This window comes from Oncorhynchus clarkii, chromosome 2 (assembly GCF_045791955.1).
Source record: "Oncorhynchus clarkii lewisi isolate Uvic-CL-2024 chromosome 2, UVic_Ocla_1.0, whole genome shotgun sequence".
NCBI classification, from domain to species: Eukaryota; Metazoa; Chordata; class Actinopteri; order Salmoniformes; family Salmonidae; genus Oncorhynchus; species Oncorhynchus clarkii.
The window spans coordinates 42,696,739-42,723,582 of NC_092148.1; the positions used below are offsets into that span (position 1 = coordinate 42,696,739).

At 41.7% G+C, this 26,844-nt stretch overlaps 1 protein-coding gene across 1 annotated transcript; it reads right to left on the reverse strand.

The window, feature by feature from the left end:
• Nucleotides 1-61: 61 nt before the first annotated feature.
• Nucleotides 62-25,699, reverse strand: LOC139368068 (high mobility group 20A). Its single transcript, XM_071106612.1, has 9 exons — nucleotides 25,595-25,699; nucleotides 8,472-8,558; nucleotides 7,996-8,205; nucleotides 5,717-5,849; nucleotides 5,135-5,172; nucleotides 3,388-3,463; nucleotides 2,917-3,132; nucleotides 2,114-2,246; nucleotides 62-607 (listed from the first exon to the last, which is right to left on the reverse strand). Exons 2-9 carry the CDS (start codon nucleotides 8,532-8,534, stop codon nucleotides 604-606), a joined length of 873 nt encoding a protein of 290 aa, XP_070962713.1. The 5' UTR covers nucleotides 8,535-8,558; nucleotides 25,595-25,699; the 3' UTR covers nucleotides 62-603.
• Nucleotides 25,700-26,844: the final 1,145 nt, after the last annotated feature.

The following is a 26,844-nucleotide window of genomic DNA, read 5'->3' on the forward strand; positions in this document are numbered from 1 at the left end:
AAATGCATTTTATTGAAGACAAACGAGTACTTTTCCCACAACTATCAAAAGAAATTTGGACTAAACAAAAGCTTTTGCTATAGAATACAAACCACCCCTGCTTATGTGTGATGCAACACAAACACAATGTGACATTTCTCAAATCAGCTAACGTTTGAAGAGACTCAAATCTTGACATTAAAAAATATTTGACAAATAAAAAGAACAGTACACATACAGGCTTAAGTGAATTGAAATGTCAACCAAATACTTCTATATGCACATCATTACGTTGACAGTGTCAGAGAAGTTATTTATGCTTGGAATGGGGCTTGAATGACACATGAAGTTTGGAATCTTACAGTACAAAGTCATTTTTGAACTGACATCTCCAGGACGGCATTTTCTATAAAACGATTAACTACACTGGTAGCGTCAACAGATAAAAAAACAAAAACAAATATTTCCAACACATTTTCACTTCACTAAAGTTAATAAAAGGTGTTTTAAAATCAACGTCTCAGTGGCAATCCTAAACTGGACCAGACAATGAAGTGGTAGGAGGAGGTTTGGATTCTCACAATCCCTGTGGCCACAACAGTCAAATAGTCCAGCTGAGTCCAATTACCTACAAAAAAGAAAATAATCACAAAAGATATTAAGAGTTTTTAAATGGGTTTCCTAGCCCCAGGCTGTCATTAACCTAGGTTAATGGTTTAATTGCGGCTAGCTCAGTCTGGTTTCACTGCAGGCAATGTTGGGGGAAATCCTAAGCTTAGGATCAAAGAGAATATCCCATGATGAAGGTACACTATATATACAAAGGTATGTGGTCACCTCTGTAAATTAGTGTATTCGGCTATTTCATCCGCAGACATTGCTGACAGGTGTATAAAATTGAGCACATAGCCATGCAATCTCCATAGACAAACATTGGCAGTAGAATGGCCTTACTGAAGAGCCCAGTGACTTTCAACATGGCACCATCATAGTATGCCACCTTTTCAACAAGTCAGTTCATCAGATTTCTGTCCTGCTACAGCTTCCCCGGTCAACTGTAAGTGCTGTGGAAACGTCTAGGAGCAACAATGGCTCAACCGCAAAGTGGTAGGTAACAAGCTCACAGGACGGGACCGCAGAGTGCTGAAGCGTGTAAAAATCGTCTGTTCTCGGTTGCAACACTCACTGCCGAGTTCCAAACTTCTTCTGGAAGCAACGTCAGCACATCAACTGTTCGTGAAATGTTCACATCAACTGTTCGTGAAATAAGCACAAGCTTAAGATCACCATGCGCAATGCCAAGCGTCGGCTGGAGTGGTGTAAAGCTCGCCGCCATTGGACTCTGGAACAGTGTAAATGCGTTCTCTGGAGTGATGAATCACGCTTCACCATCGCATTCGATCGGACGAATATAGGTTTGGCAGATGCCAGGAGAACGCTACCTGCCTGAATGCATAGTGTAAACTGTAAAGTTTGGTGGAGGAGGAATAATGGTCTGGGGTTGTTTTTCATGGTTCAGGCTAGGCCACTTAGTTTCAGTGAAGGGAAATCTTAATGCTACAGCATACAATGACATTCTAGACGATTCCGTGCTTCCAACTTTGTGGCAACAGTTTGGGTAAGGCCTTTTTCTGTTTCAGCATGACAATGTCCCCGTGCACAAAGCGAGGTCCATACAGAAATGGTTTGTCGAGATCAGTGTGGAAGAACTTGACTGGCCTGCACAGAGCCCTGACCTCAACCCCATCGAACACCTTTGGGATGAAAAAGAACACTGACTGCAAGCCATGCCTAATCGCCCAACATCAGTGCCCGACCTCACTAATACTTGTGGAAAATTCCTGCAGCAATGTTCCAACATCTAGTGGAAAGCATTCCCAGAGAGTGGAGGCCATAATATCAACAAAGGGGGGACCTACTCCATATTAATACCCATGATTTTGGAATGAGATGTTCGAAGAGCAGGTGTCCACATACTCATGGTCATGTAGAGTGTATGAAAAAGAAATTAACTAGGATTTATACAGTTCTTTCAAAACAATAGGAAAGAGTGTTAGGTCAACTTCTTTGTGATAACATAATTTCACCAGAAGTAAAATATATATTTAAAAAAAAACTAAAGTTTGGTAGTTACCTGTCCAGCCGGTTGACCACCTCTCTTACGGTGCCGATGAGGTTGTCGTGCTCCTGCGGGTTACTCAGGATGATACCATGGAGCTTTTTCATGTAGGAGTCGATGGTGTCCAGGGTGGGGGTCTCCCCACTAACTGCAGGCGAGAGGGTAGCTTGAGCATGGGAATGTATACAGGCCTATTTAACTATGGTACATCGTAGCAAAACATTTTGAAATGGAATACGAGCATTTTCTTTTTGGAAACATTCAGGTAGTCGCTCCATGTTTCAGTCTGTTCAGTGCCTAATGAATATTGCCCTGTTTACAATATCAAGGTGTAGAACCCATAGAACCAAGGAATGGTGGAGGGACGTTAAGGGCTGACCCATGGTTACAAAACGCACAAGAATAAAAACAAGGAGCTTTTACTTGTGTTTCCCTCTGAAGATTATCTATGCAAATTTCACACAGGAGGAAATGTCAAATCAGGCTCCTGGTTATAATCCCTCTAAAATATTGAATAATTTATCAACAAGGAGGACTTGCATAATCACAGAAAATTAGTTCTCGAAAGGTGACATGAGGCAGAAGTTTTCAAACGGGGCCTCTGCGGTTTTAAGTAGCCGTTGAAGTGAGGGGTGATGGTAATGAACAAAAGATATCCGCTGTTTCCCTGAAGTGATCACATAAGACCTTGAGCTGAGGTACTGAAGCGTGTGTGATGGGGACAGTAGGGAGCACCCCGGGCCAATGCAAAATAGACACACATGAATGCAATACAGTTGATGAGTATCTGTGTGTGTGTGTGTGTGTCTCTGTCTCACCAGGAAGGGCCACAGAGGAGAAGCTGCTGGTCAGGGCCTGGCGCAGGGTCTCCAGGTGCTGCTGGAGCAGCCCGTTGCGTCCCCTCTCCTGCCTCACGTCGCCATCCAGGCGCTCCACGGCGCCGCGCATGCTCTCCACGTGCTTCTGCAGTGCCGCGTTGCGTTCCTCATACTCCATGTTGGTCTTGCGCAGCTGACGCATCTCCGCCTCCCGTGCTGTGGGCGAAGACAGACAAATGCCTCGGTCAGGAGGAAACGGGTGTTAAGGTATGTGATGTGAGGTAGCAGAGAGGGTAAATAGTATCAATAATTAAATTGAATCCTCTGTATTTTCAATTGCTATTGTGTTGTTACCTAAAGCGGGGCAGATATTATGGGGATGAGTACGGGTGCTCTAGTCAACAGCAATTTAGTATTGCGAAGGAAGTTACTGGAGTAAAACAAACATTGCAAAGCAAAAATGCTGTGTACCTTTGCTGTGGTTGAGAAACTCCTCTGTGAAGATGGGAATGTCGAACACAGACCTTTCCTTGCCTTCTGTGTCCTTCTGATGGGGTGGAGAAAAACAGTGAGTGGGTGAAAGAGAGATGCTTGTAAAACTGAGTGAACATGTTTGAGAGGGGGAGGAAATGGTTTGAAGCTCTGTTCAACCATATACATCGCACCAACATTTGGTGGCTGCAACGTAAGTTGCTCAGGATACGAAGCCTGCTAAATAAAATAAAAAGATGTAAAAATCTAACAGTTTAAACACTGTTGCCACCAATCATTTCCCTAAACTAATTTCACTGAACCACAATAATTTCTCATTGGACTGAACACTAGTGTCTATTGCTAGACTGGCACAGTGGTCCCTTGTAGTAAAAGTGATCTTTGCTGTTGTGATGAGGACTAATGAGTGTTGGGCTGTGCTCATTCATCTTGTATGGGCAGTGGGATGGCAGCAGGTGGAGATTGTCCACTCACTGGATAGCGCATTGAAACTCTGGAAAAAGGGGACGCTTAGTTACAACATTTTAGTCATTTAATTACACTATGGAGTTAAACAACCACATACTACAATGCATTAGGAGTGGAATTTTCTTTTAAAAAGTGTGAATAAGATGTAGTGCTAAAATAGGAGCAATAAGTATGAATTGAAAACATTGACTTGTGTTTGTACCCTACAGTCCTGGATGTTGCTTCACAAGCCTTTACGCCCCACCTAAAGAGTATGCTAATCTGGAAGAAATGCTGGTGTCGTTTCAGAACGGCTAATTCCAGCTAAGAAGTTACCTTGGTGTTTGAAAAGGCCATACCCTTCAATTACAGTGCTTAACTCCATAAAAATGAATTACACACTCACCAGAAGCCATGTGCTTGCAGCCCTACATAAATGAGTGTCAAAGCGGGTTTAATCCAGCTTTAGTGCCGCTCCAGTAAGCGCTTAATGTGAAGCGAGAGGGGGCCAGACCCTTGAGAAGTTGGGGTACTTAGGTGAGGATATTGTGCCAAGGCCCTTATAAAAATGCCCAACATACAGCAAATCATCAAGTTGTTCATGTGTGATCAATTGTGACCGCAGCATTATGATTTATGCTAATGAAGCAATTACTACAGAACAGACCTTTTCAAGCTGCATTTCCATGTTAGTCATTTAGCAGACACCTACAACCCTGGCGTTGCAAGCTCCACGCTCTACCAACTGAGCCACACGGGACCATTTCCATGTTTGTCATTTAGCAGACACCTAGAACCCTGGCATTGCAAGCTCCACGCTCTACCAACTGAGCCACACGGGACCATTTCCATGTTAGTCATTTAGCAGACACCTACAACCCTGGCGTTGCAAGCTCCACGCTCTACCAACTGAGCCACACGGGACCATTTCCATGTTAGTCATTTAGCAGACACCTACAACCCTGGCGTTGCAAGCTCCACGCTCTACCAACTGAGCCTCACGGGACCATTTCCATGTTAGTCATTTAGCAGACACCTACAACCCTGGCGTTGCAAGCTCCACGCTCTACCAACTGAGCCACACGGGACCATTTCCATGTTAGTCATTTAGCAGACACCCACAACACTGGCGTTGCAAGCTCCACGCTCTACCAACTGAGCCTCACGGGACCATTTCCATGTTAGTCATTTAGCAGACACCTACAACCCTGGCGTTGCAAGCTAGCTCTTTGTTTGCTTTAGCGTATAGGAGGGATTGGGTGTGGTAGGGTCAACTCACCTCGTGAAGAGATTCGTTGGCTACCTGGTGCCCGCCATCTGTGAGAAAGGAAATATTTTTTCTTTTTTTAAAGGGACAGGAGATGATTCATACTTCCTCTGCGCAGCGTGCCTTTGCTACATCTTGAACTAATTGAGGATGAGTCAAAGAGCCGTGTTAAACTAGTAATGGGAGCCATCCCATCAAATAAATGTATCTGATAACGAGGTTGTATTGTACACCTCCAGTGTTTCCAATGGGATGCTTTTCCTCATCTGTCTTATTTGAAGGCATAACAAAAGAGCAGCTTGCCAATGTATCATATTGAACAGAAAGCACATGTATAAGGCTGAAATGCTTGTCTGGGCTGTTGAACCTAACTATTTTCCTTCAACACAGCTGATCTGTAGGGAGAAATATGTTTCAAACCCATCTGAGCCTGTGGGGGCAACATTGTCAAGTTTCAAAGGTGCACAGGCCTTTTTTCTGACCAGTGGTTATAAAGAAAAGGAAGACTGGGATGCAGCCCTTGAGAGGAGCGTTATAGGATCAACCGTTGCATGCCCTAATGAACATGACGCAACTCTTTCGGTGGTGTTTTACCTCCCCGGTGCCTCTTGACCTTCTGTTTCTCCTGCACCTTCCGGGTGAAGTGCTTGTAGGCCTCCGTCTTCTGGTACTTCTCCAGGTCACGCATGTAGCGCTCCTTGTCCCTCTCCGCCTCGTCCAGGTAGCGCTGCACACAGAGAAGAGGGAGAGAGAAACAGGATATCAATCATAGCCGCTTAAAACCTTTTTGATTGATTCAAAATTTGAATTAATATTGACAGCTGTAGCCGAATTGCTGTGCTGCAAATAAGCATATGGGGGGGGGGGGGGGGGGTGACAGAGGGTGGTAAAATGTTGGAGCGACTTGGACTCCATAGAGTGGGCACAATGAGAGGAATACCAGTTTCCTCCAGTTAAAGTGATTGTGACACTATCCATCAACTGTGTAACAATCGGCTTGGATCTAAAACCATTCTACATTATTAAAGTTCAAAGAAATAATGTGTTCATATGAGAGCAACCAAAGCAAGACAGACAGACAAAATTATATAAAGTGAGCAAAATAAGCATATATTCTCATAAAATGAGTTTCTATCCAAATAAACAATTAACTTTCTTACAAATAGGCACAAAATAAAGGTCCAAATCCCAACACAATTCTCAATGTCAATATGGAAGTCCAGAATCCAATCCCAAAGTCAATCAAAAAACTAAAATGAGCAACCCCCCTTCAAAATGCAAAAATATCGGTCATCCAAAAAATACAATCAACAGGATATACCTGACTGGATTGTTGTAGTAGAGGAAAGTCTGTCCTGGTGGACATTTCCTTACAATAGATCAATGTTCCTGGCATCCATCAAAACCAACAGAATGTATTTGGAGTAACAATCCACAATAATGAGCAAAAAGTATTCTCTTGAATGGTTCATTAAAGGCTGCTTAAGGTCATTCAAGGATCATTTGGGTGATCACGTGGGTGATTTGAAAGACTAAATGTTTTGCCGGTCGTCGTGGTAATACTATGAAAGTGTAGATGCCGATCACCATATAAGTTCAAAGATGAAAAAGCCTGGAAGGAGGAGAGATGACTAGAAACGATTCGGTTGGTCGTTTTATGTGTGGATTAATTGTCGGAGTAGAGGACCTAGTGCATTTCAGGTAAAATAACAACTCAATGTTTATATCCCAGGACAAATTAGCCGGCAACAGCAAGCTAGCTAAATAAGACAAATTAGCTAGCAAGTGCAAGCTAACTAGCTAAATTGCCATACATGTTTAATGCTTTTCGACCTGTCCCCAAATGAATGTCATTGGTTCAGAGTTTGTTTTGATATTTTAACCTGTGTGTCGTGATCGCGTTTGTGTAGGGGTACAAAATAAATGTATGCACGATGGCGCACGCACACAGCCGGTTTGGGTTCCGTGTAAGGCTGGTTCACGCAGATGAGCAGGGACCCTGGGCATCTTTCTTTTGGTGTTGTTCAGAGTCAGTAGATGGGCCTCTTTAGTGTCCTAAGTTTTCATAACTGTGACCTTAATTGCCTACCGTCTGTAAGCTGTTAGTGTCTTAATGACCGTTGCACAGGTGCATGTTCATTAATTGTTTATGGTTCATTGAACAAGCATGGGAAACGGTGTTTAAACCCTTTACAATGAAGATCTGTGAAGTTATTTGGATTTTTACAAATTATCTTTGAAAGACAGGGTCCATAAAAAGGGACGTTTCTTTTTTTTGCTGAGTTTATATAAAAAATATTTTGATAAATGTGTATTTGGCCTTACTACTAATAGCCCATACAAACTCATTGAATAACAGATTCACTACATGGAACAACAGTTTCACCACCCCCCTCCAAATGTATATTTTTTCATACATGTATTTAACCCCTTATTTTTGGAACTAAACAGTCTCCATATATACTTCCATTCATTCTTTTGGTACCGGGAGACTTTCAGATGAGTCTTGTGAGGCCTGTGGGGGTCTGAGAGAAAAACAACATTTATGTGCTTGTGAGAGTCTCACCTTTCCACAGATGGGTCATATTGTAGCCCAAACCGTTTGGACACTACTGACGATTTTGTGAGAATCCCGATTTTCAGGATGTCTCATGGTCTGACAAACACTGCTCTCGCTCAGTCACTTTGTGCGACATAGGCGGATGTGGTGGATTGAGACGCATCCAGTGCAAATAAACTGAAACAGTATCTCTAGCTTAAACCGACAGATTTTAATTGGTATTTTTTGATTATGCTAATTCGAATTCAGTGGGGGCACGGACATAGACCTTAGGGGTTTAACACTTTCAGGCCAGTGTCGCTGCATGGCTAACCTGCTTGTCTTCCGGCGGCAGCTTGCTCCACTCATTGCCCAGCATCCTGGTGATCTCTGGGAAGGGCACGTCAGGCCGCTCGGCCCTCAGCTGCTCACGCCGGTCGTTCATGAAGCGCACATAGCCCGTCAGCGGTGCCTTGGGGGCGTTGCTGTCCTTCACTGGCTTCTTCCTCTTACGGCCCTTGGTCCAGCTGCTGCGCCTGGGCTTCTGCGGAGAGGGGGTGGGAGATGTGGCAAAACAAACACAGCTGAAGTTAGCACTTATCCTAAATGGTGCTTGCTCTGGAATCCAAAACGTGTATCCTCTGTTGAAACAGTTTGGATTCCAGGCAAGCTAACTCTAGGCAAGGGGTGGTGGCTTTTGTTCCAGCCCTTCACTAACACACATTGACCGTTTTACAGTCCAGGCTTTTAATCTGGGTCCGGGAAACCAGCCCTGAGTGTGTAATTGTTATTTAAATGACATGGTCTCACCTCCTCTTCATTTCTCTGGCTGCTGTTGTCTGTGTTACCAGGTGAGCCTGTCTGCTCTTCCATCGCCTCAGCCTCCAGGAAACGAGCCTACAGTGGAAACAAACAACATTAGTTCCTATTGTGCATACAGCACCTTATAACAGTGTAAACATTTCTGCTACAAAAAAAGTATAATCTTGTAGACTTTCCTGTAATTCAAATATCCTATCAATGACTCCCAAAACTACCTTCAAAAAGTTTAGCAGAAGCTCAATGAGAGCCATGAGCAGAGCCACCGCTTGCGCTTGCTCTGTGGTGCACATCAGTTATTTCAGGTGGTATCAGCATAATTTAATTTATTTTGGAGTAGAATGTCCTTTAAAAAAAAAAGACAGAAAATAAATCTACAAACAAACTGTTGCCATTGCTACTGAACACAATCCTAGGAGAAACACAGTGAAAGCAAAAGCATGAAACAATAATTTGATTGCTGTAGTTTAAATGACCCTTATTGGTCTGGTTTACTAAGGAACTCCAGACAGACCAAGAATGCGTGTCAAGAAAGAAAACTCTACCCAGAGGAAAGTGGAATGAAGCATTAGTGCCCTCTACTGCAGGGGAAATCACAGTACACACATACAGGTAACTGCCAATATAAAGAAAAAACTTAAGTAAATGAGGGATACAAAGTATATTGAAAGCAGGTGCTTACACACAGGTGTGGTTTCTGAGTTAATTAAGCAATTAAGCACCATGCTTAGGGTCATCTATAAAAATGCCCAGTTACCCATTATTTTGGCTACCGTGGCTAGAAGAGATCACTGTAGTTGTTTCCATTAACTTGTCCAGTCATTTTGTGTCGACATTTAGAAAAGTTTGCATAGAAAATAGATGCAGCATTTGCCTGCAAGAGTGCGTTACGATTTAACTATCGTGTCCATAAAAACAGCTGGACGTAATGACGTCAGACCTAACAAAAAAACACTTGTCTCTAAAACCTAGTGTAGAATAAAAATGTAGTGGTTGAAATGTTTCGAATACCCATTTAGACAAATTGCACATTATTAAAATCCAAATCAAATGTATTTGTCACATACACATGGTTAGCAGGTGTTAATGCAAGGTGTAGCGAAATGCTTGTGCTTCTAGTTCCGACAATGCAGTAATAACCAACGAGTAATCTAACAATTTCACAACTACCTTATACACACAAGTGTAAAGGAATGAATACATACATAAAAAATATATGAATGAGTGATGCCGAACGGCATAGGCAAAGATCAGTAGATGGTACAGTATATACATATGAGATGAATAATGTAGGGTATGAAAACATTATATGAAGTGGCATTGTTTAAAGTGGCTAGTGATACATTACATCAAGATGGCAAGATGCAGTAGATGGTATAGAGTACAGTTGGCGAAAACCTGTGTTCCCTCATGTCTCAGGTAGCCAGTATGGATAGAATGCAATAATCAACTATATTATCTGCCCTATTCTAATAATTATCATGTTCCAACGTATCGCCACGGTCTGTGCCTTTGTGAAACTTATACTCCTGTAGATCTGAAATAATTGTGGTGAAACTTGCCAACCACAAAAGCAAAGTGAAGCAATTCAGGCATTCTTGAAAGTCAGGACAATCCTTGTCCTGCAAAGAAAATGTTTATAGTTGAAAAAATAGATTTTGCCTTGAAATTATTCAGCAATCATAATTTATTCAAAAAACAGTTTCCATCATAATTTGTCACATTTAAGGAAGTTTGACAAAAGAAAAATCCACCCACCAAACAGATGAAAACGTATGTGCCGTTTCCATTACACATCGCAATGAAAGAGGGGTCTCAAAGGAGCCTAGGGGGTTTAAAGGGTGTGTGAGTGTCTGTCACCAGATCTCAACCCAATTGAACACATGGGAAATTCTGGAACAGTGCCTGTGACAGCCATTTCCATCAACAAAACACCAAATGATGGAATTTATTCTAGAATATTGGTGTCACATCCCTCCAATAGAGCTCCAGACACTTGTAGAATCTATGCCAAGGTTCATTGTAGCTGTTCTGGCAGCCCAACGCCCTATTTTTAAAATATAACCTTTATTTAACCAGGCAAGTCAGTTAAGAAAAATTCTTATTTACAATGACAGCCTACCCCGGCCAAACCCGGACGACGCTGGGCCAATTATGCGCCGCCCTATGGGACTCCCAATCACGGCCGATGTGATGCAGCATGGATTTGAACCAGAGACTACTACGCCTCGTGCACTGAGATGCAGCATCTTAGACCACTGCGCCACTCGGGAGCCCAATTAACTTTTATGACACTTTATGTTGGTGCTTTCTTTATTTTTGCTGTTAACTGTAGAATTCAAATGTTTTTCAATGCATCCTTCCTTCATCAAGGTGATTTACTTGTATGTTCCTATATAAGACAGGTAAAAGCAATATGGTGGAGAATCATTGCTCCACATTAATGAGCTCTCACAGAAGAAAGTTCATTATTTTGGCTCAGGCTGTAGCCTATAACAGGAAGTTAGTGAAACTGGAAATAGAGGTGACGATTCCTTCCTTTGCTCTTTGATAGTGAAACACTGACATTGAGACCCAGTTGAGTCAGTGTCAACGTTTGCTATACCATGTTTGCTGTCTGGATGCTGAATGCCGTGATGTCATGCCCATATCGTTTAACACTTGACTCTCACTCCAATCGTTTGGACTGTTCTACAAAAAGAAATGAGCGCATTAGATAACCACTTCAGCCTAGACCATTAAACACAAATTGGGATAAAAGTAGGAATGTAATGATTCACCAATTCGTATCGGTTCCCGATTCAAATGTTTAAGATGTGACTGCATCGGTCCGCGGACTCCAAACCGATCCAAATGTAGCATGCGTCGGTCAGAAAATCAATTCAAACAATACGAATCGCCGATTCAAAAATTATATTTGCTCATATTACTTTATTTCTAACTTCCAGAAATACCTAATATTTTGTGATAACTGATGCGTTCTCTCCTTCAGTGTGGAACTAAGCATCACATCTCCAAGATGGCATAGCAGTCAGACGTCTTTTGTCCTCGTCTTGTCGTGTCCCGTGTGTATGTATATATGTGTGTGTGTATGTATATCTATATATATGTATATACATATATATACATATATACACACACACACACACACACACACACACACACACACACACACACATATATATACACATACACACACCTTTCTTCGCATACCTTTTTATATATATTTTTTTATTTTCCATAAACTCATCTTCTGCAACCCGCCTCACCAATTTATATATAAAAAAAAAAGAAAGTATTATTTACCTCAAATCTGTAATCCTCCATAGAAGCTAACCAGAAGCTAGCCAGAAGCTAGCCAGAAGCTAATCCAGAAGCTAGCCAGAAACTAGCCAGAAGCTAGTTAGCTTCTTTACTGGCTAATCGTTAGTATTCAGCTAACCACGGTTTGTGGTCATCAGCTATCCTTTAGCTCGAAAATCTATCGCCAGTTTTGTACGGCGCGGCTCGGACCGGAACATACCGGACCTATTTTTCTCTCCATGGCCCCGGATTTCAACCGCTAACTCTGGACATTTATACCTGGATCTCGCAGCTAGCTAGCTGTTATGACTATCGGCTTACGTCGATTCCGGAGCAAACATCAATTATTCCGGAGCTAGCCAGCTGAAGAGTTCCATCAGTCACTCCTGGGCTACAATCACCTATCCAGACCCGTTTTACTGCCAACGCGGAGCCCCACCGGGCCTTCACAACTGGACTACCGACATTATCTGCCCGAGGGAGTTATCCGGCTGGCTCCTCCGTCGCAACGTTACCTGAATGCCCATCTGCGGTCTGCTAATCGTTAGCTGTCTTATCGGCTGCTATCTAAATAGACCTATCGGACAATTATTTTATTTTATTGTATTTTTTTTCTTGGGCCTCTAACTATATCTATTGTTTTTTTTGCGAATTGGATTGATCCCCTCTACCACACGGAACCCCACTAATCCTACCAAAGGAAACGCACGAGGTGGCTAAAAACAGACCTCCATCCTATGCTAGCTTGCTACCGATGGCCCGGCTAGCTGTCTGAATCACCGTGACCCCAACCAACCTCACTACTCACTGGACCCTTTTGATCACTCGACTAGGCATGCCTCTCTTTAATGTCAATATGCCTTGTCCATTGCTGTTCTGGTTAGTGTTTATTGGCTTATTTCACTGTAGAGCCTTTAGTCCTGCTCACTATACCTTATCCAACCTATTAGTTCCACCACCCACACATGCAATGACATCTCCTGGTTTCAATGATGTTTCTAGAGACAATATCTCTCATCATCACTCAATACTTAGGTTTACCTCCACTGTATTCACATCCTACCATACCTTTGTCTGTACATTATACCTTGAAGCTATTTTATCGCCCCCAGAAACCCCCTTTTAGTCTGTTCCAGACGACCAATTCTTATTGCTTTTAGCCGTACCCTTATCCTACTCCTCCTCGGTTCCTCTGGCGATGTAGAGGTGAATCCAGGCCCTGCAGTGCCTAGCTCCACTCCTATTCCCCAGGCTCTCTCTTTTGATGACTTCTGTAACCGTAATAGCCTTGGTTTCATGCATGTTAACATTAGAAGCCTCCTCCCTAAGTTTGTTTTATTCACTGCTTTAGCACACTCTGCCAACCCGGATGTTCTAGCTGTGTCTGAATCCTGGCCTAGGAAGACCACCAAAATGTCTAAAATTTTCATCCCAAACTACAATATTTTCAGACAAGATAGAACTGCCAAAGGGGGCGGTGTTGCAATCTACTGCAGAGATAGCCTGCAGAGTTCTGTCCTACTATCCAGGTCTGTACCCAAACAATTTGAACTTCTACTTTTAAAAATCCACCTCTCTAAAAACAAGTCTCTCACCGTTGCCGCCTGCTATAGACCACCCTCTGCCCCCAGCTGTGCTCTGGACACCATATGTGAACTGATTGCCCCCCATCTATCTTAAAAGCTTATGCTGCTAGATGACCTAAACTGGGACATGCTTAACACCCCAGCCATCCTACAATCTAAGCTTGATGCCCTCAATCTCACACAAATTATCAATGAACCTACCAGGTACCTCCCCAAAGCCTTAAACACAGGCACCCTCATAGATATCATCCTAACCAACTTGCCCTCTAAATACACCTCTGCTGTCTTCAACCAAGATCTCAGCGATCACTGCCTGCATCCGTAATGGGTCAGCGGTCAAATGACCTCCACTCATCACTGTCAAACGCTCCCTGAAACACTTCAGCGAGCAGGCCTTTCTAATCGACCTGGCCTGGGGTATCCTGGAAGGATATTGATCTCATCCCGTCAGTAGAGGATGCCCGGTTATTTTTTTTAAATGCCTTCCTTAACCATCTTAAATAAGCATGCCCCATTCAAGAAATTTAGAACCAGGAACAGATATAGCCCTTGGTTCTCCCCAGACCTGACTGCCCTTAACCAACACAAAAACATCCTATGGTGTTCTGCATTAGCATCGAACAGCCCCCGTGATATGCAGCTGTTCAGGGAAGCTAGAAACCATTATACACAGGCAGTTAGAAAAGCCAAGGCTAGCTTTTTCAAGCAGAAATTTTCTTCCTACAACACTAACTCAAAAAAGTTCTGGGACACTGTAAAGTCCATGGAGAATAAGAACACCTCCTCCCAGCTGCCCACTGCACTGAAGATAGGAAACACTGTCACCACTGATAAATCCACTATAATTGAGAATTTCAACAAGCATTTTTCTACAGCTGGCCATGCTTTCCACCTGGCTACCCCTACCCCGGTCAACAGCACTGCACCCCACACAGCAACTCGCCCAAGATTTCTCCTTCTCCTAAATCCAGTCAGCTGATGTTCTGAAAGAGCTGCACAATCTGGACCCTTTCTTTCTAAAATTATCTGGCAAAATTGTTGCCACCCCTATTACTAGCCTGTTCAACCTCTCTTTCGTGTCGGCTGAGATTCCCAAAGATTGGAAAGCAGCTGCGGTGATCCCCCTCTTCAAAGGGGGGGACACTCTTGACCCAAACTGCTACAGACCTATATCTATCCTACCCTGCCTTTCTAAGGTCTTCGAAAGCCAAGTCAACAAACAGATTACCGACCATTTCGAATCTCACCATACCCTCTCTGCTATGCAATCTGGTTTCAGAGCTGGTCATGGGTGCACCTCAGCCACGCTCAAGGTCCTAAACGATATCTTAACCGCCATCAATAAGAAACATTACTGTGCAGCCGTATTCATTGATCTGGCCAAGGCTTTCGACTCTGTCAATTACCACATCCTCATCGGCAGACTCGACAGCCTTGGTTTCTCAAATGATTGCCTCGCCTGGTTCACCAACTACTTCTCTGATAGAGTTCAGTGTGTCAAATCGGAGGGTCTGCTGTCCAGACCTCTGGCAGTCTCTATGGGGGTGCCACAGGGTTCAATTTTTGGACAGACTCTCTTCTCTGTATACATCAATGATGTCGCTCTTGCTGCCGGTGAGTCTCTGATCCACCTCTACGCAGACGACACCATTCTGTATACTTCTGGCCCTTCTTTGGACACTGTGTTTAAAACCCTCCATGCAAGCTTCAATGCCATACAACTCTCCTTCCGTGGCCTCCAATTGCTCTTAAATACAAGTAAAACTAAATGCATGCTCTTCAACCGATCGCTGCATGCACCTGCCCGCCTGTCCAACATCACTACTCTGGACGGCTCTGACTTAGAATACGTGGACAACTACAAATACCTAGGTGTCTGGTTAGATTGTAAACTCTCCTTCCAGACCCACATTAAACATCTCCAATCCAAAGTTAAATCTAGAATTGGCTTCTTATTTCGCAACAAAGCATCCTTCACTCATGCTGCCAAACATACCCTTGTAAAACTGACCATCCTACCAATCCTCGACTTCGGCAATGTCATTTACAAAATAGCCTCCAATACCCTACTCTACAAATTGGATGCAGTCTATCACAGTGTGATCTGTTTTGTCACCAAAGCCCCATATACTACCCACCATTGCGACCTGTACGCTCTTGTTGGCTGGCCCTCGCTTCATACTCGTCGCCAAACTCACTGGCTCCATGTCATCTACAAGACCCTGCTAGGTAAAGTCCCCCCTTATCTCAGCTCGCTAGTCACCATAGCATCACCCACCTGTAGCACGCGCTCCAGCAGGTATATCTCTCTAGTCACCCCCAAAACCAATTATTTCTTTGGCCGCCTCTCCTTCCAGTTCTCTGCTGCCAATGACTGGAACGAACTACAAAAATCTCTGAAACTGGAAACACTTATCTCCCTCACTAGCTTTAAGCACCAACTGTCAGAGCAGCTCACAGATTACTGCACCTGTACATAGCCCACCTATAATTTAGCCCAAACAACTACCTCTTTCCCTACTGTATTTAATTAATTTATTTATTTTGCTCCTTTGCACCCCCATTATTTTTATTTCTACTTTGCACATTCTCCCATTGCAAATCTACCATTCCAGTGTTTTACTTGCTATATTGTATCTACTTTGCCACCATGACATTTTTGCCTTTACCTCCCTTATCTCACCTCATTTGCTCACATCGTATATAGACTTGTTTATACTGTATTATTGACTGTATGTTTGTTTTACTCCATGTGTAACTCTGTGTCGTTGTATGTGTCGAACTGCTTTGCTTTATCTTGGCCAGGTCGCAATTGTAAATGAGAACTTGTTCTCAACTTGCCTACCTGGTTAAATAAAGGTGAAATAAAAAAATAAAATAAATGTAACTGTGTTGACAGTCATTGATCTACAAGTAATTTTGCATTCTGAACAACCCCAGTTAATATCAGTAGCCTGGTCAAACTGAGCACTGTGCCCAGCTTCACATGCTGACCAACACAAGGTAGGCAGCCTGTTCCTGATCTTGCACATCTGTGTGGCACCTTCAGCAGTCAAATGCTAAAATGGCTTGATTGATATTAGGCTTTTTTAGTTGAGTGACAACCTATGTAATTTGCTAGGTTATTTTTTATCTATGCGCTGTTGAAAACATTTTACCGGAATAAAAGTAAGCAATCGGAGACAACTCATCTGGCTATAGCCTTCCTGGTGAACGGGGCTTACAATATATTTTATTTTAGATTGTTCAGGTTTGGCATCCGCAATAGTTTTGCTTTAACAATCAGTATACACTGATTGTACAAAACATTAGGCACACCTGCTCTTTCCATGACATGGACTGACCAGGTGAACGCTATGATCCCTTAATGATGTCACCTGTTAAAAACAGTTCAAATCAGTGTAGATGATGGGGAGGAGACATGTTAAAGAGAGATTTTTGAATGGGCTAGACAAAATATTTAAGTGCCTTTGAAAGGGGTATGGTAGTAGGTGCAGGCACACCGGTTTGAGTGTGTCAAAAACTGCAACGCTGCTGGGTTTTTCACACTCAACAGTTTCCTGTCTGTGTCAAGAATGGTCCACCACCAAAAAGGACAGCAAGCCAACTTGACACATCTGGGGGAAGCATTGGAGTCAACATGGGCCAGCATGTTGCAAAGGGGTGCAACTAATATTAAATATCAGGATGCTGTTCCTAATGTTTTGTACACTCAGTGTACATGGTCATTTTTAGATATACAGGGTAAAGTTGATCATTTCATAACGAGGAATCACTTACGAGGCGCACTGCATGGACGAAGCGGGAGCAGAAACGAAGCTCACTTCCAACCATTTGATTTTGTGGTGGGGGTGAAATCTAAAGTTGTGCTATATATTAATTGGCTATGTCATAGCTAATTTGTAAACGATAGATACATTACATTCTAAGTTACTGGCTATGTCCGAATACCCATACTAGTGTCCAACATACTTAATGTGAACCTAAATTATGTAAAGAAAGCAATCCAATGTTATTTGTTGCCTAGATTTTTACTGCAAATGACACTCGAGTCTTGAGAAAAAAATGACACTAATATTAGTTACCATGACAGCCTTTATAATAGAACACTTCTGAACACACACACATCTATTGCACTTGGGAAAAAATACTCTTAAAGGAGAAACAGAATGAAACAAACATGCATTCTATTTTTGCTCTATTATAGTGGCCAGTATAGACATTGATTAAGTTCCCAATGGCTACATGTGTGCAAAAATAACGTTCATTGAGTAAAAAAAAAGAAAGTATCATCCCCCCACTCACACGTGTTACTGTCAAGTTCAACACAACAAAAACAATATATTTGGCCTACACTGCACATTATTACATTGTACACTTTCTGCCTGTGGACATCTGTTCTACAATGTGCCAGCAGCAGTGAGAAAGAGGGAAAGTGTGTGGTGTTCCTTTCACCTCTATAACCAGGCCCAGCTCCAGCTACACTTGATCCCTGAATCCACTTGTTAACAAGCAACGCCTCATTTTTCACCTAATTCTGAAAATTAACCACATACTGTAGAGGGAAAACATTAGTTAACAGATAGTGGTTAGTTTGTTAGCTAGTTAACATTTCACACATATTGCCAGGGTCCAGTAAGCAACTAATGCGTCATAACTTGAGGAACGACAAGGAGTCGTATACCAGTTAATACTATAGCGATTTTGGTTATGTTCTCAAAGTTAGCTCATCTGGTGTAACGTTAGCTAGCTAATGTTAGCTGTCTGACTTTATTAGCAAGCTAATTTCCACGCCATGAACTCAATTATTTGATCAGATATGTTGGCTAATGTTGCTCAACATTTATCTGGCTAACTAAAGGAGAATTCGATCCAGCTAGCAAGATACTTAACAATGCTAATAATACAAATGCCAGTTGTTTTTCGGTTACAGCTCATGAAGTAGGCTTCTTAACCTTCTCACCCCCGTCTCAGTCGTCAGGCTTCTCACCTACGGAACCCAAACCGGCTGCGCGCGTGCGCCATCGTGCATAAATGTATTTTGTCCCCCCACACCAAACGTGATCACGACACGCAGGTTAAAATATAAAAAACTCTGAACCAATTATATAATTTGGGGACAGGTCGAAAAGCATTAAACATGTATGGCAATTTGGCTAGTTAGCTTGCACTTGCTAGCTAATTTGTCCTGGGATATAAACATTGAGTTGTTATTTTAACCGAAATGCACTAGGTCCTCTACTCCGACAATTAATCCACACACAAAACAACGCCAACCAAATAGTTTCTAAATATCTCTCCTCCTTCCAGGCTTTTTCATCTTTGAACTTATATGGTGATTGGCATCTAAACTTTCATAGTATTACCACGACTACTGGCAAAACAGTTAGTCTTTCAATCACCCACGTGGGTATAACCAATGAGGAGATGGTACGTGGGTACCTGCTTCTATAAACCAATGAGAAGATGGGAGAGGCAGGACTTTCAGCTCGATCTGCATCAGAAATAGGAATTACTTCTATTTTAGCCCTTGGCGACGCAGACGCACGTTGATGCGCAATAATTGAATAACATGGATTTCTAAATTTATTTTGCTACGCACGCGACGTGTCCGGTCTGCTCAGCATGTAATGTTACCTCTTCGTTATCGTTCAGGGGACGGTCTGCTGTAAATGGCAAGCTTCATTTCCAGAGCGTTCGCTGATGCTGTAACTAGTAAATTGGTTGTCTCTTCTCTCTACTGTGCTGCATTCTGTTATGTGGTCGATTGGCTGAGCATTAGATAGTCATTGCTCCAAACGCGCATCACTCGTTCGCTTACAGCCAGTAGTGATCCTCCACCCCCCCTTCAAAAAACCTTTCTCATCAGATCTACATGAATCACGGTCACCTATTTTGGATTTAAAAACGGCCAATTTCGCCAAAAGGTGACTAGTTTGCATCCCTGTCATGTGTTTTGTTCCCAAGATCGTTATGTTTTGATGTCTGTAATTTTTGGGGTCAATGTAGAATTGTGCCCTCTGGTTGCCCTTTTTGGTCTACAACCTACTGACTTAATGGTGTGCAAACTAGTTTAGGATGCACTTGCTTTATCTACTATCCTCGCCAAGAGATGTATAGTTCTTAAGTGGTAAAACGTCCACCCTCCATTGCACGGTCGATGACTGCACAATTTGATTCACTTTATTAAAACTTGAAGAAAATATGTTGTACTTTAAAAACGATGCATTTCATTCCACCTGGGGAACCTAGACCTTCTAGAAGGGCCAGACCTTCTGTTCTTTATTTGATATGCATCCATTGTGTGTGGATGGCTTGATCCTGCTAATAAAATCTGTTACCATACCTGTCCGTATACCTCTGTTGTGCTTCTAGGTCTTGGTGCCCTCGGCACCCATCAATCCTTTCATTGGGGTTGGGTGGAGGTCGGGGGAGAGAGAATGTGCACCCCTTTGGGTTCCCAGGGCCAGAGTTTTAAAGCATTTCGCCCAACAATGTAAAAATGTGCTCGTCCTTGAATGTACACTGAACAAAAATATAAACGCAACATGTAAAGTGTACTTATGCACAGAAAGCTTATTTCTCTCAAATTCTGAGCACAAATGTTTGCATCCCTGTAAGTGAGCATTTCCCCTTTGCCAAGATTATCCATTCACCTGTATGTGTGGCATATCAGGAAGCTGATTTAAGCAGCATGATCAATACACAGGTGCACCTTGTGCTTGAGACAATAAAAAGCCACTAAAATGTGCAGTTCTCACACAACACAATGCCAGATGTCTCAAGTTGAGGGAGCATGCAATTGGCATGCTAACTGCAGGAATGTCCACCTGAGTTGTCGCCAGATAATTGAATGTTCATTTCTCTACCATAAGCCATCTCCCAACTTTGTTTTAGAGAATTTGCCAGTATGTCCAACCGGCCTCACAACCGCAAACCATGTGTATGGCATCATGTGCGCGAGCGGTTTGCTGATGTCAATGGCAGGCTATGGCCACAATTGCATTTTATCGATGGCAACTTGAATGCACAATTAATCTGCTGCAATCACTTAATGTTTCAGCATGATAAGACACAGCCCCATGTGACAAGGATCTGTACACAATTCCTGGAAGCTGAAAATGTCCCAGTTCTTCCATGGCCTGCATAGTCACCAGACATGTCACCCATTGAGCATGTTTGGGATGCTCTGGATTGACGTGTATGACAGCGTGTTCCAGTTCCCGCCAATATCCAGCAACTTTGCACAACAATTGAAGAGGAGTGGGACAACATTCCACAGGTCACAATCAACAGCCTGATCAACTATGTACGAAGGAGTTGTGTTGCGCTGAATGAGGCAAATGGTGGTCACACAGATACTGACTGGTTTTCTGATCAACTCCCATACCTTTTTTTGAAGGATGCATATCTGTATTCCCAGTCATGTGAAATCCATAGATTAGGGCCTAATGTATTCATTTCAATTGACTGATTTCCTTATATGAACTGTAACTCAAAATCTTTGAAATTGATGTTGCATTTATATTTTTGTTCAGTATATATTTTGTAATGGTGGATGTTGATTTCGGGAGGTTACCTTCACGGAAAATGGAACAAACAACTTTTTCTCTTAGTTAACTTCAATGAATCACGACCCGCCATAGGATATCAACAGTGACAACAGTCGGCTGCTATTTACAGTGCATTCAGAAAGTATTCCTACTCCTACTTCCACATTTTGTTTTTACAGCCAGAATTCAAAATGGATTAAATATGTTTTTTCCTCACCCGTCTACACACAATGCCCCATGACGACAAAGTGAAAACATGTCTCGATTTTTTTGTGCAAGTTGATTGAAAATTAAATACAGAAAATCTCATTTACATCATTATTCACACACCTGAGTCAATACTTTGTAGAAGCACCTTTGGCAGCGATTACAGCTGTGAGTCTTTCTGGGTGAGTCTAAGACCTTTCCACAACTGGATTGTGCAACATTTGCTCATTATATTTTTCAAAATTCTTCAAGCTCGGTCAAACTTGGTTGTTGATCATTGTTAGACAAGCATTTTCAAGTCTTGCTATAGATTTAAGATGATTTGTTAAGTCAAAACGGTAACTCAGCCACTCAGGAACATTCACTGACTTCTTGGTAAGCAACTCCAGTGTATATTTGGCCTTGTGTTTTCGGTTATTGTCATGCTGAAAGGTGAATTAATCTCCCAGTGACTGGTGGAAAGCAGATTGGTTTTCCTCTAGGATTTTGCCTGTGCTTAGCTACATTCCATACATTGTTGTATCCTGAAAAATGACCCAGTCCTTAATGATTACAAGCATACCCATAACATGATGCAGCCACCACTATGCTTCAACATATGGAGAGTGGTAGTCAGTAATGTGTTGGATTGGATTTGCTCCAAACATAAACACTTTATTCAAGACAAGAAATGTATTGCTTTGCCACATTTTTTGCTATTTTACTTTCGTGCCTTGTTGCAAACAAACAGGAAGCATGTTTTGGAATAGTTTTATTCTTTACAGGCTTCCTTTTCACTCTGTCAATTAGGTTAGTGTTGTGGAGTAACTACAATGTTGTTGATCCATCCTCAGTTTTCTTCTATCACAGCCATTAAACTCTAAATGTTTGAAAGTCACTATTGGGCTCATGGTGAAATCCTTGAGCGGTTTCCTTCCTTTCCGTCAACTGAGTTAGGAAGGATGCCTGTATCTTTGTAGTGATTACACTGAGTGTAAATAATAACTTCACCATGCTCAACAGGATATTCAATGTCCTCTTATATATATTTATTTCCCATCTACCGATAGGTGTCCTTCTTTGCGAGGCATTGGAAAACCTCCCTCGTCTTTGTGGTTGAAATTCACTGCTCAACTGAGGGACCTTACAGAATTTTCTGTGTGGGGTACAGAGAGGAGTTAAGCACATTTTGACCCCTGAACTTATTTAGGCTTACTATAACAAAGGGGTTGAATACTTATGGACTCAAGACATTTCAGAATTTAATTTTTTATTAATTTGTAAAAAATGTCTAAAACAATTCCACTTTAACTTTTTAAATTTTTTATTCTGTCTGTAACAACAAAATGTGGAAAATGTCAAGGGGTGTGAATACTTTCTGAAGCCACTGTTTGTGATAGTTTGACTTTCAAATCCATGTATTGGTGTGTGGCCAGCGACCTTCATAGAGAAACCGCCCCGAATTATCCGTTCCATTTGAGAAAGATATTGATTCCTGCGTTCTAAGTCCTGCGACCCTCAGCGCTGACAAAATCAACAGTACAAAACCAAATATATTGATCTGTTTTAAAAGGGATATTTATGCTTTTAGCATTTTAGACCTAATTTCCCACTTACTTTTAGTGTTAAAGCATCCTCCAGAAAGTTGTTTTGGAAAGATCCATTCCTGAGATTTCTTTGGCTGGCTTAGTTGCTTGCACGAGCCATATAGTGGTAGTGCCCAGACTCACCCAAATACACGCTTCAAAACGTCTCCACATAAAATTCTATTGTCTTTTATGTTTTGGGGGGGGCTGTCGAAAAATTTGATTTGTTTCTTTCTGCAAACATTCGCAATTATGATTTTGAAGAAAACGGACTAGCTACTTCAGCTGAAGTATGTTGTCCCGCTCACGTGAGCAACAAGTCTGACACTCCGGAGTAGGTGTCATCTCTCGCTTGTCAACGGAGCGCGTGGCTATACATACAGAAATATGAATAAGGCAAACTAGCTGTATTTCACTAGCTATAATAGGGATAAGGATACGGATAGCCTAGATGTCGAATAAAGTACATAGGTAGATGGATTGCTAAAGTAGTAGTGTATAACATGTTTACATGTTCATTTACTTATTCAAAAGTGTATTTTTCTATTAGTTGTATGTATGAGTGTTTACTTTTATTACCTTCATTACAAATTGATTGTCTACAACACATACTTGCAGTGTTGTCTTTATTTGGGAACATGTTTGTGTGTCATAAAAACAAGCTTTATTTGGGAACATGTTGAAGAACAAGTAACTGTTGTTCACATACTCATAGGCAGTTATACACCTTATACTTACAAGGTTATAGCCATAGATGTGTAATAAAACTTGGTATCATTACGTGTTCAGTCTTTATACATTCTTGAGAATCAAGTGGTTCAGAGAACCAGATGTGTGCCCTCAGACTGCTTAAACCCAATTCCTGATGGTGAAGGATACCTTCCACAGATTGCCTCAGCGACGCAGGACAGCTTTACTCGTCCGTTACCTTTTCCAGGCTTCTCCCTTGAGTGCCCATTCCATCACAATATTGACTATGGAATGGGAAAAGATCAATATGGGATCATTATAGGACACATAATATATTAAAATGTATCTCTATACTGTACATTATTGATAACTTCAATTTAAAATGTTAACTTACTATATGGACAGCTGCCTCTTTGGTCCTGCTGGATGTGGTCCCTGTTTCCCCAGTTGATCTTAGGAACAACCTTTCAATGACTCCTGGGTTGATACGGGCTGGGAAATCTGTATGATCTGTCACACAGACTTGTGCTGTTCCTGACACCATAAGTGTCTGTGTCAACGTGACTCTCTTTCTAGGTGCTGTTGCTGGTCTGCCAGATCACCTGTTGCCATTTCCCCCAGTGCTGTCTCGGCTTCTATTTGTCAATGCTCTTCGTCAGCATATTCTGGCTCATATAAATTATGGTTCTGCAAAGTATGCATCCTCTTCAGGCTCGCCGCTGTCTGACTTAGACATGCTTTGATTTAATCATTTTGGGTGATGTAGCACTTGAAAGCCGTGTCTGCCCTGCGCCAACCTCAAAACCAGGCTCGTGGAATTTGGAGCTGTGGCCAAGCGAGACTAACAGTGCGCGGATGTAGTAGTGACGTAGAAATTAGTTGTAAGACAAGTGCAAAACAGGAACTAAAAAGTCGGGAGTTATACACATTTATGCTCGTAATAGTGGAAACCATCAAGTATTTTGATATTGATGTGGGTATAGCCCACAAAGACATGAGTTGGCTGTAGAGTTTCTTGTGAGATGTTTTGAAGCACATTTTTTGGGTGAGTCTGGCCACTACCACCATATGCAAGCAACTAAGCCAGCCAAAGAAATCTCAGGAATGGAAGTCTGACCAAATCAACTGTCTGGATGCTGCTTCAACACTGAAAGTAAGTGGAAAATTAGGTTGAAATTACAAAAAAATTGAAATGTCCCTTTAAGCAATTGATCTTGTCATCATGTTGACTATAAACTTGTTTACTAACATCACCAATCTGAGGTAAAAAGGATGTGTAATTCCTCCCAATTTGATATGTTCAAGCATCAGCTTGTGTTATAGTAACATACCGTCCACATCATGGTAAGTAGAATAATATACATTTCCATATCTTCATTTAGGACGACAGTAAATGAAGCAAAACCACATATATTGTAAATAATCAAATTTTTCTCACTAGTTGAACCATTTAGAGATTTTAAAAAATGCTCCTAAGCACAATTTAACCAGGCAGTTCCCAAACTGTTTGCAGGTTTAAAGCTTATTTCCTGCAATTCCACACCTTTTGCCATGGGGTGCAACATTGTTTTCACCATTAAAGCAACTTTTCATGCAATTCTATACATTTTGCAAAGTCTAATGTGCATTCATGTGATATTTGAGTGACAAAATGTACAATAATATCTATTGGCTGACATGGGCTAGTTGATCTGGACATTTCTGACAAGTTATAAGGTATGAAATGACTAACATTCACTACCCAATTTCGAAATTGCACCTTGTGCATTTCACTATTACAAGTTTCAAGAGTAAGTTTGAAGCAGGACTGAGTTTATTGGAGTTTTTTGGTGTAACCACTGGTCTAGACTAGATCGTCCATAGGGTCTGTGCAGCAGGCTGAACGTTTGAGGTCCCTGGTAATGGTCTGACTAGACAATATGTTTAATAGCTTGCCAAGCACTAGCTAGCTGACTAGTCTCTGGTCTGCAAGGCAGGTAGCTAGGTAACTATACTTTACTAGTTATATATCTTTATCTTATCTGACTTACCACAGCTGAAGTTCCTTCTGAGAAGATATAACGTTACATGTCCTAATTCTATTTTAACGTTAGCTAGCATGCATTTTAGCTAGCTCGCTACTTAGCTGGTTAAAAGGGTTTTGGTTTTTCCGAAACAGGTCTGTGTTTTTCACTTTATTTAATCATTTGTTCACAATGGAGTACACTAACCTGTAACGTATTCTTTTTGGTTAAAAATCCAGAAATTAGCTGGCGATGGGGATCTCAGAATCAAAACAATGCAGAAGTCCTCTCTGGAAGTGGAACAACGTCACTACCGGCAACCGATTTACTAAATTCATCCGAGTGTCGCTTGCATTGTGGTCAATGCAAACAGGGGTACTTGGGACGTCCCTAACCCATTGAAGTGGACATTTCAAAAGGTTAGGGTTATGTAATGTTTCTGTTCATGGTTAAGGTTAAGGTTAATGTTAGGATAAGGGTAGTGATTTAGGTTTAGGGCACGTGTCAAATTCATTCCACAAGGGCCGAGTGTCTGAAGGTTTTCTTTCCTCCATTGTACTTTATTGATTAATTATGGTAACTAATTAGTAAGGTACTCCCCTCACCTGGATGTCTACAGCTTAATTGAAAGGAAAAAACAAAAACAAGCACACACTTGGCCTCTCCATGGAATGAGTTTGATGCCCCTAGTTTAGGGTTTAGGGTAGGATCCCGCATAGCTCTAACCCTTGCATTATGGTGACATTCGTTTAATGCAGGGCATTTTAGAATATTGTTAACCTTAATGTTGTGCATCAGTGACTTTTATGTATGTGGTTGTATGTGCCTTCAAAGATTGTATTCAGAGAGGAATTTCTTAAAACGGTAACTACATTTTAACACAGAATGTTTCTGAATGCTTATTTGGACCGAATTTACACCTAATCACAAAAGTGTTTAATCAAATACAATGTGTAAAATTAATTAGGGATGGCAGTCCATTGACGCCAGAATATTATTAGCCAAAGCGGGTTGACTTTTTGGTTCATTCAAGAAGTGCTACTTCTTATCATAGTTCTTTTTTGCATGATAAGTGGGGTTGGGATGGCCTCTTGTGGCTATACTAGGAAACTGCAACTATGAATAAAAATATTATGACTTTGGTTAGTCAGTTGTACATTTGAATGCATTCAACTGAAATGTTCCTTCCACATTTAACCCAATCCCTCTGAATCAGAGCGGTACAGGTTTACTGTAGGTTCTAAGTTTATTAATGATCAAAATGTAAACATTTGTATGTATAAAATGCTCTTGATAAACCAGAACATTCAGAAACTTAAAAGGCATGTTTTTGAATAGACTCAACAAAAAAATGAAACGTCCCTTTTCCAGGACCCTGTCTTTCAAAGATAATTTGTAAGGATCCAAATAACTTCACCGATCTTTATTGTAAAGGGTTTAAACACTGTTTCTCATGA

What these genes read in the sequence shown, in the direction of transcription:
- LOC139368068 (XM_071106612.1), bottom strand. Translation starts at nt 8,534, where the DNA reads ATGGAAGAGCAGACAGGCTCACCTGGTAACACAGACAACAGCAGCCAG. An exon ending in CCAACGAATCTCTTCACGAG is followed by an intron (nt 3,464 to 5,134) that starts GTGAGTTGACCC and finishes CCACCCCATCAG; the next exon opens with AAGGACACAGAAGGCAAGGA. An exon ending in GTTTCTCAACCACAGCAAAG is followed by an intron (nt 3,133 to 3,387) that starts GTACACAGCATT and finishes CTTCGCCCACAG; the next exon opens with CACGGGAGGCGGAGATGCGT.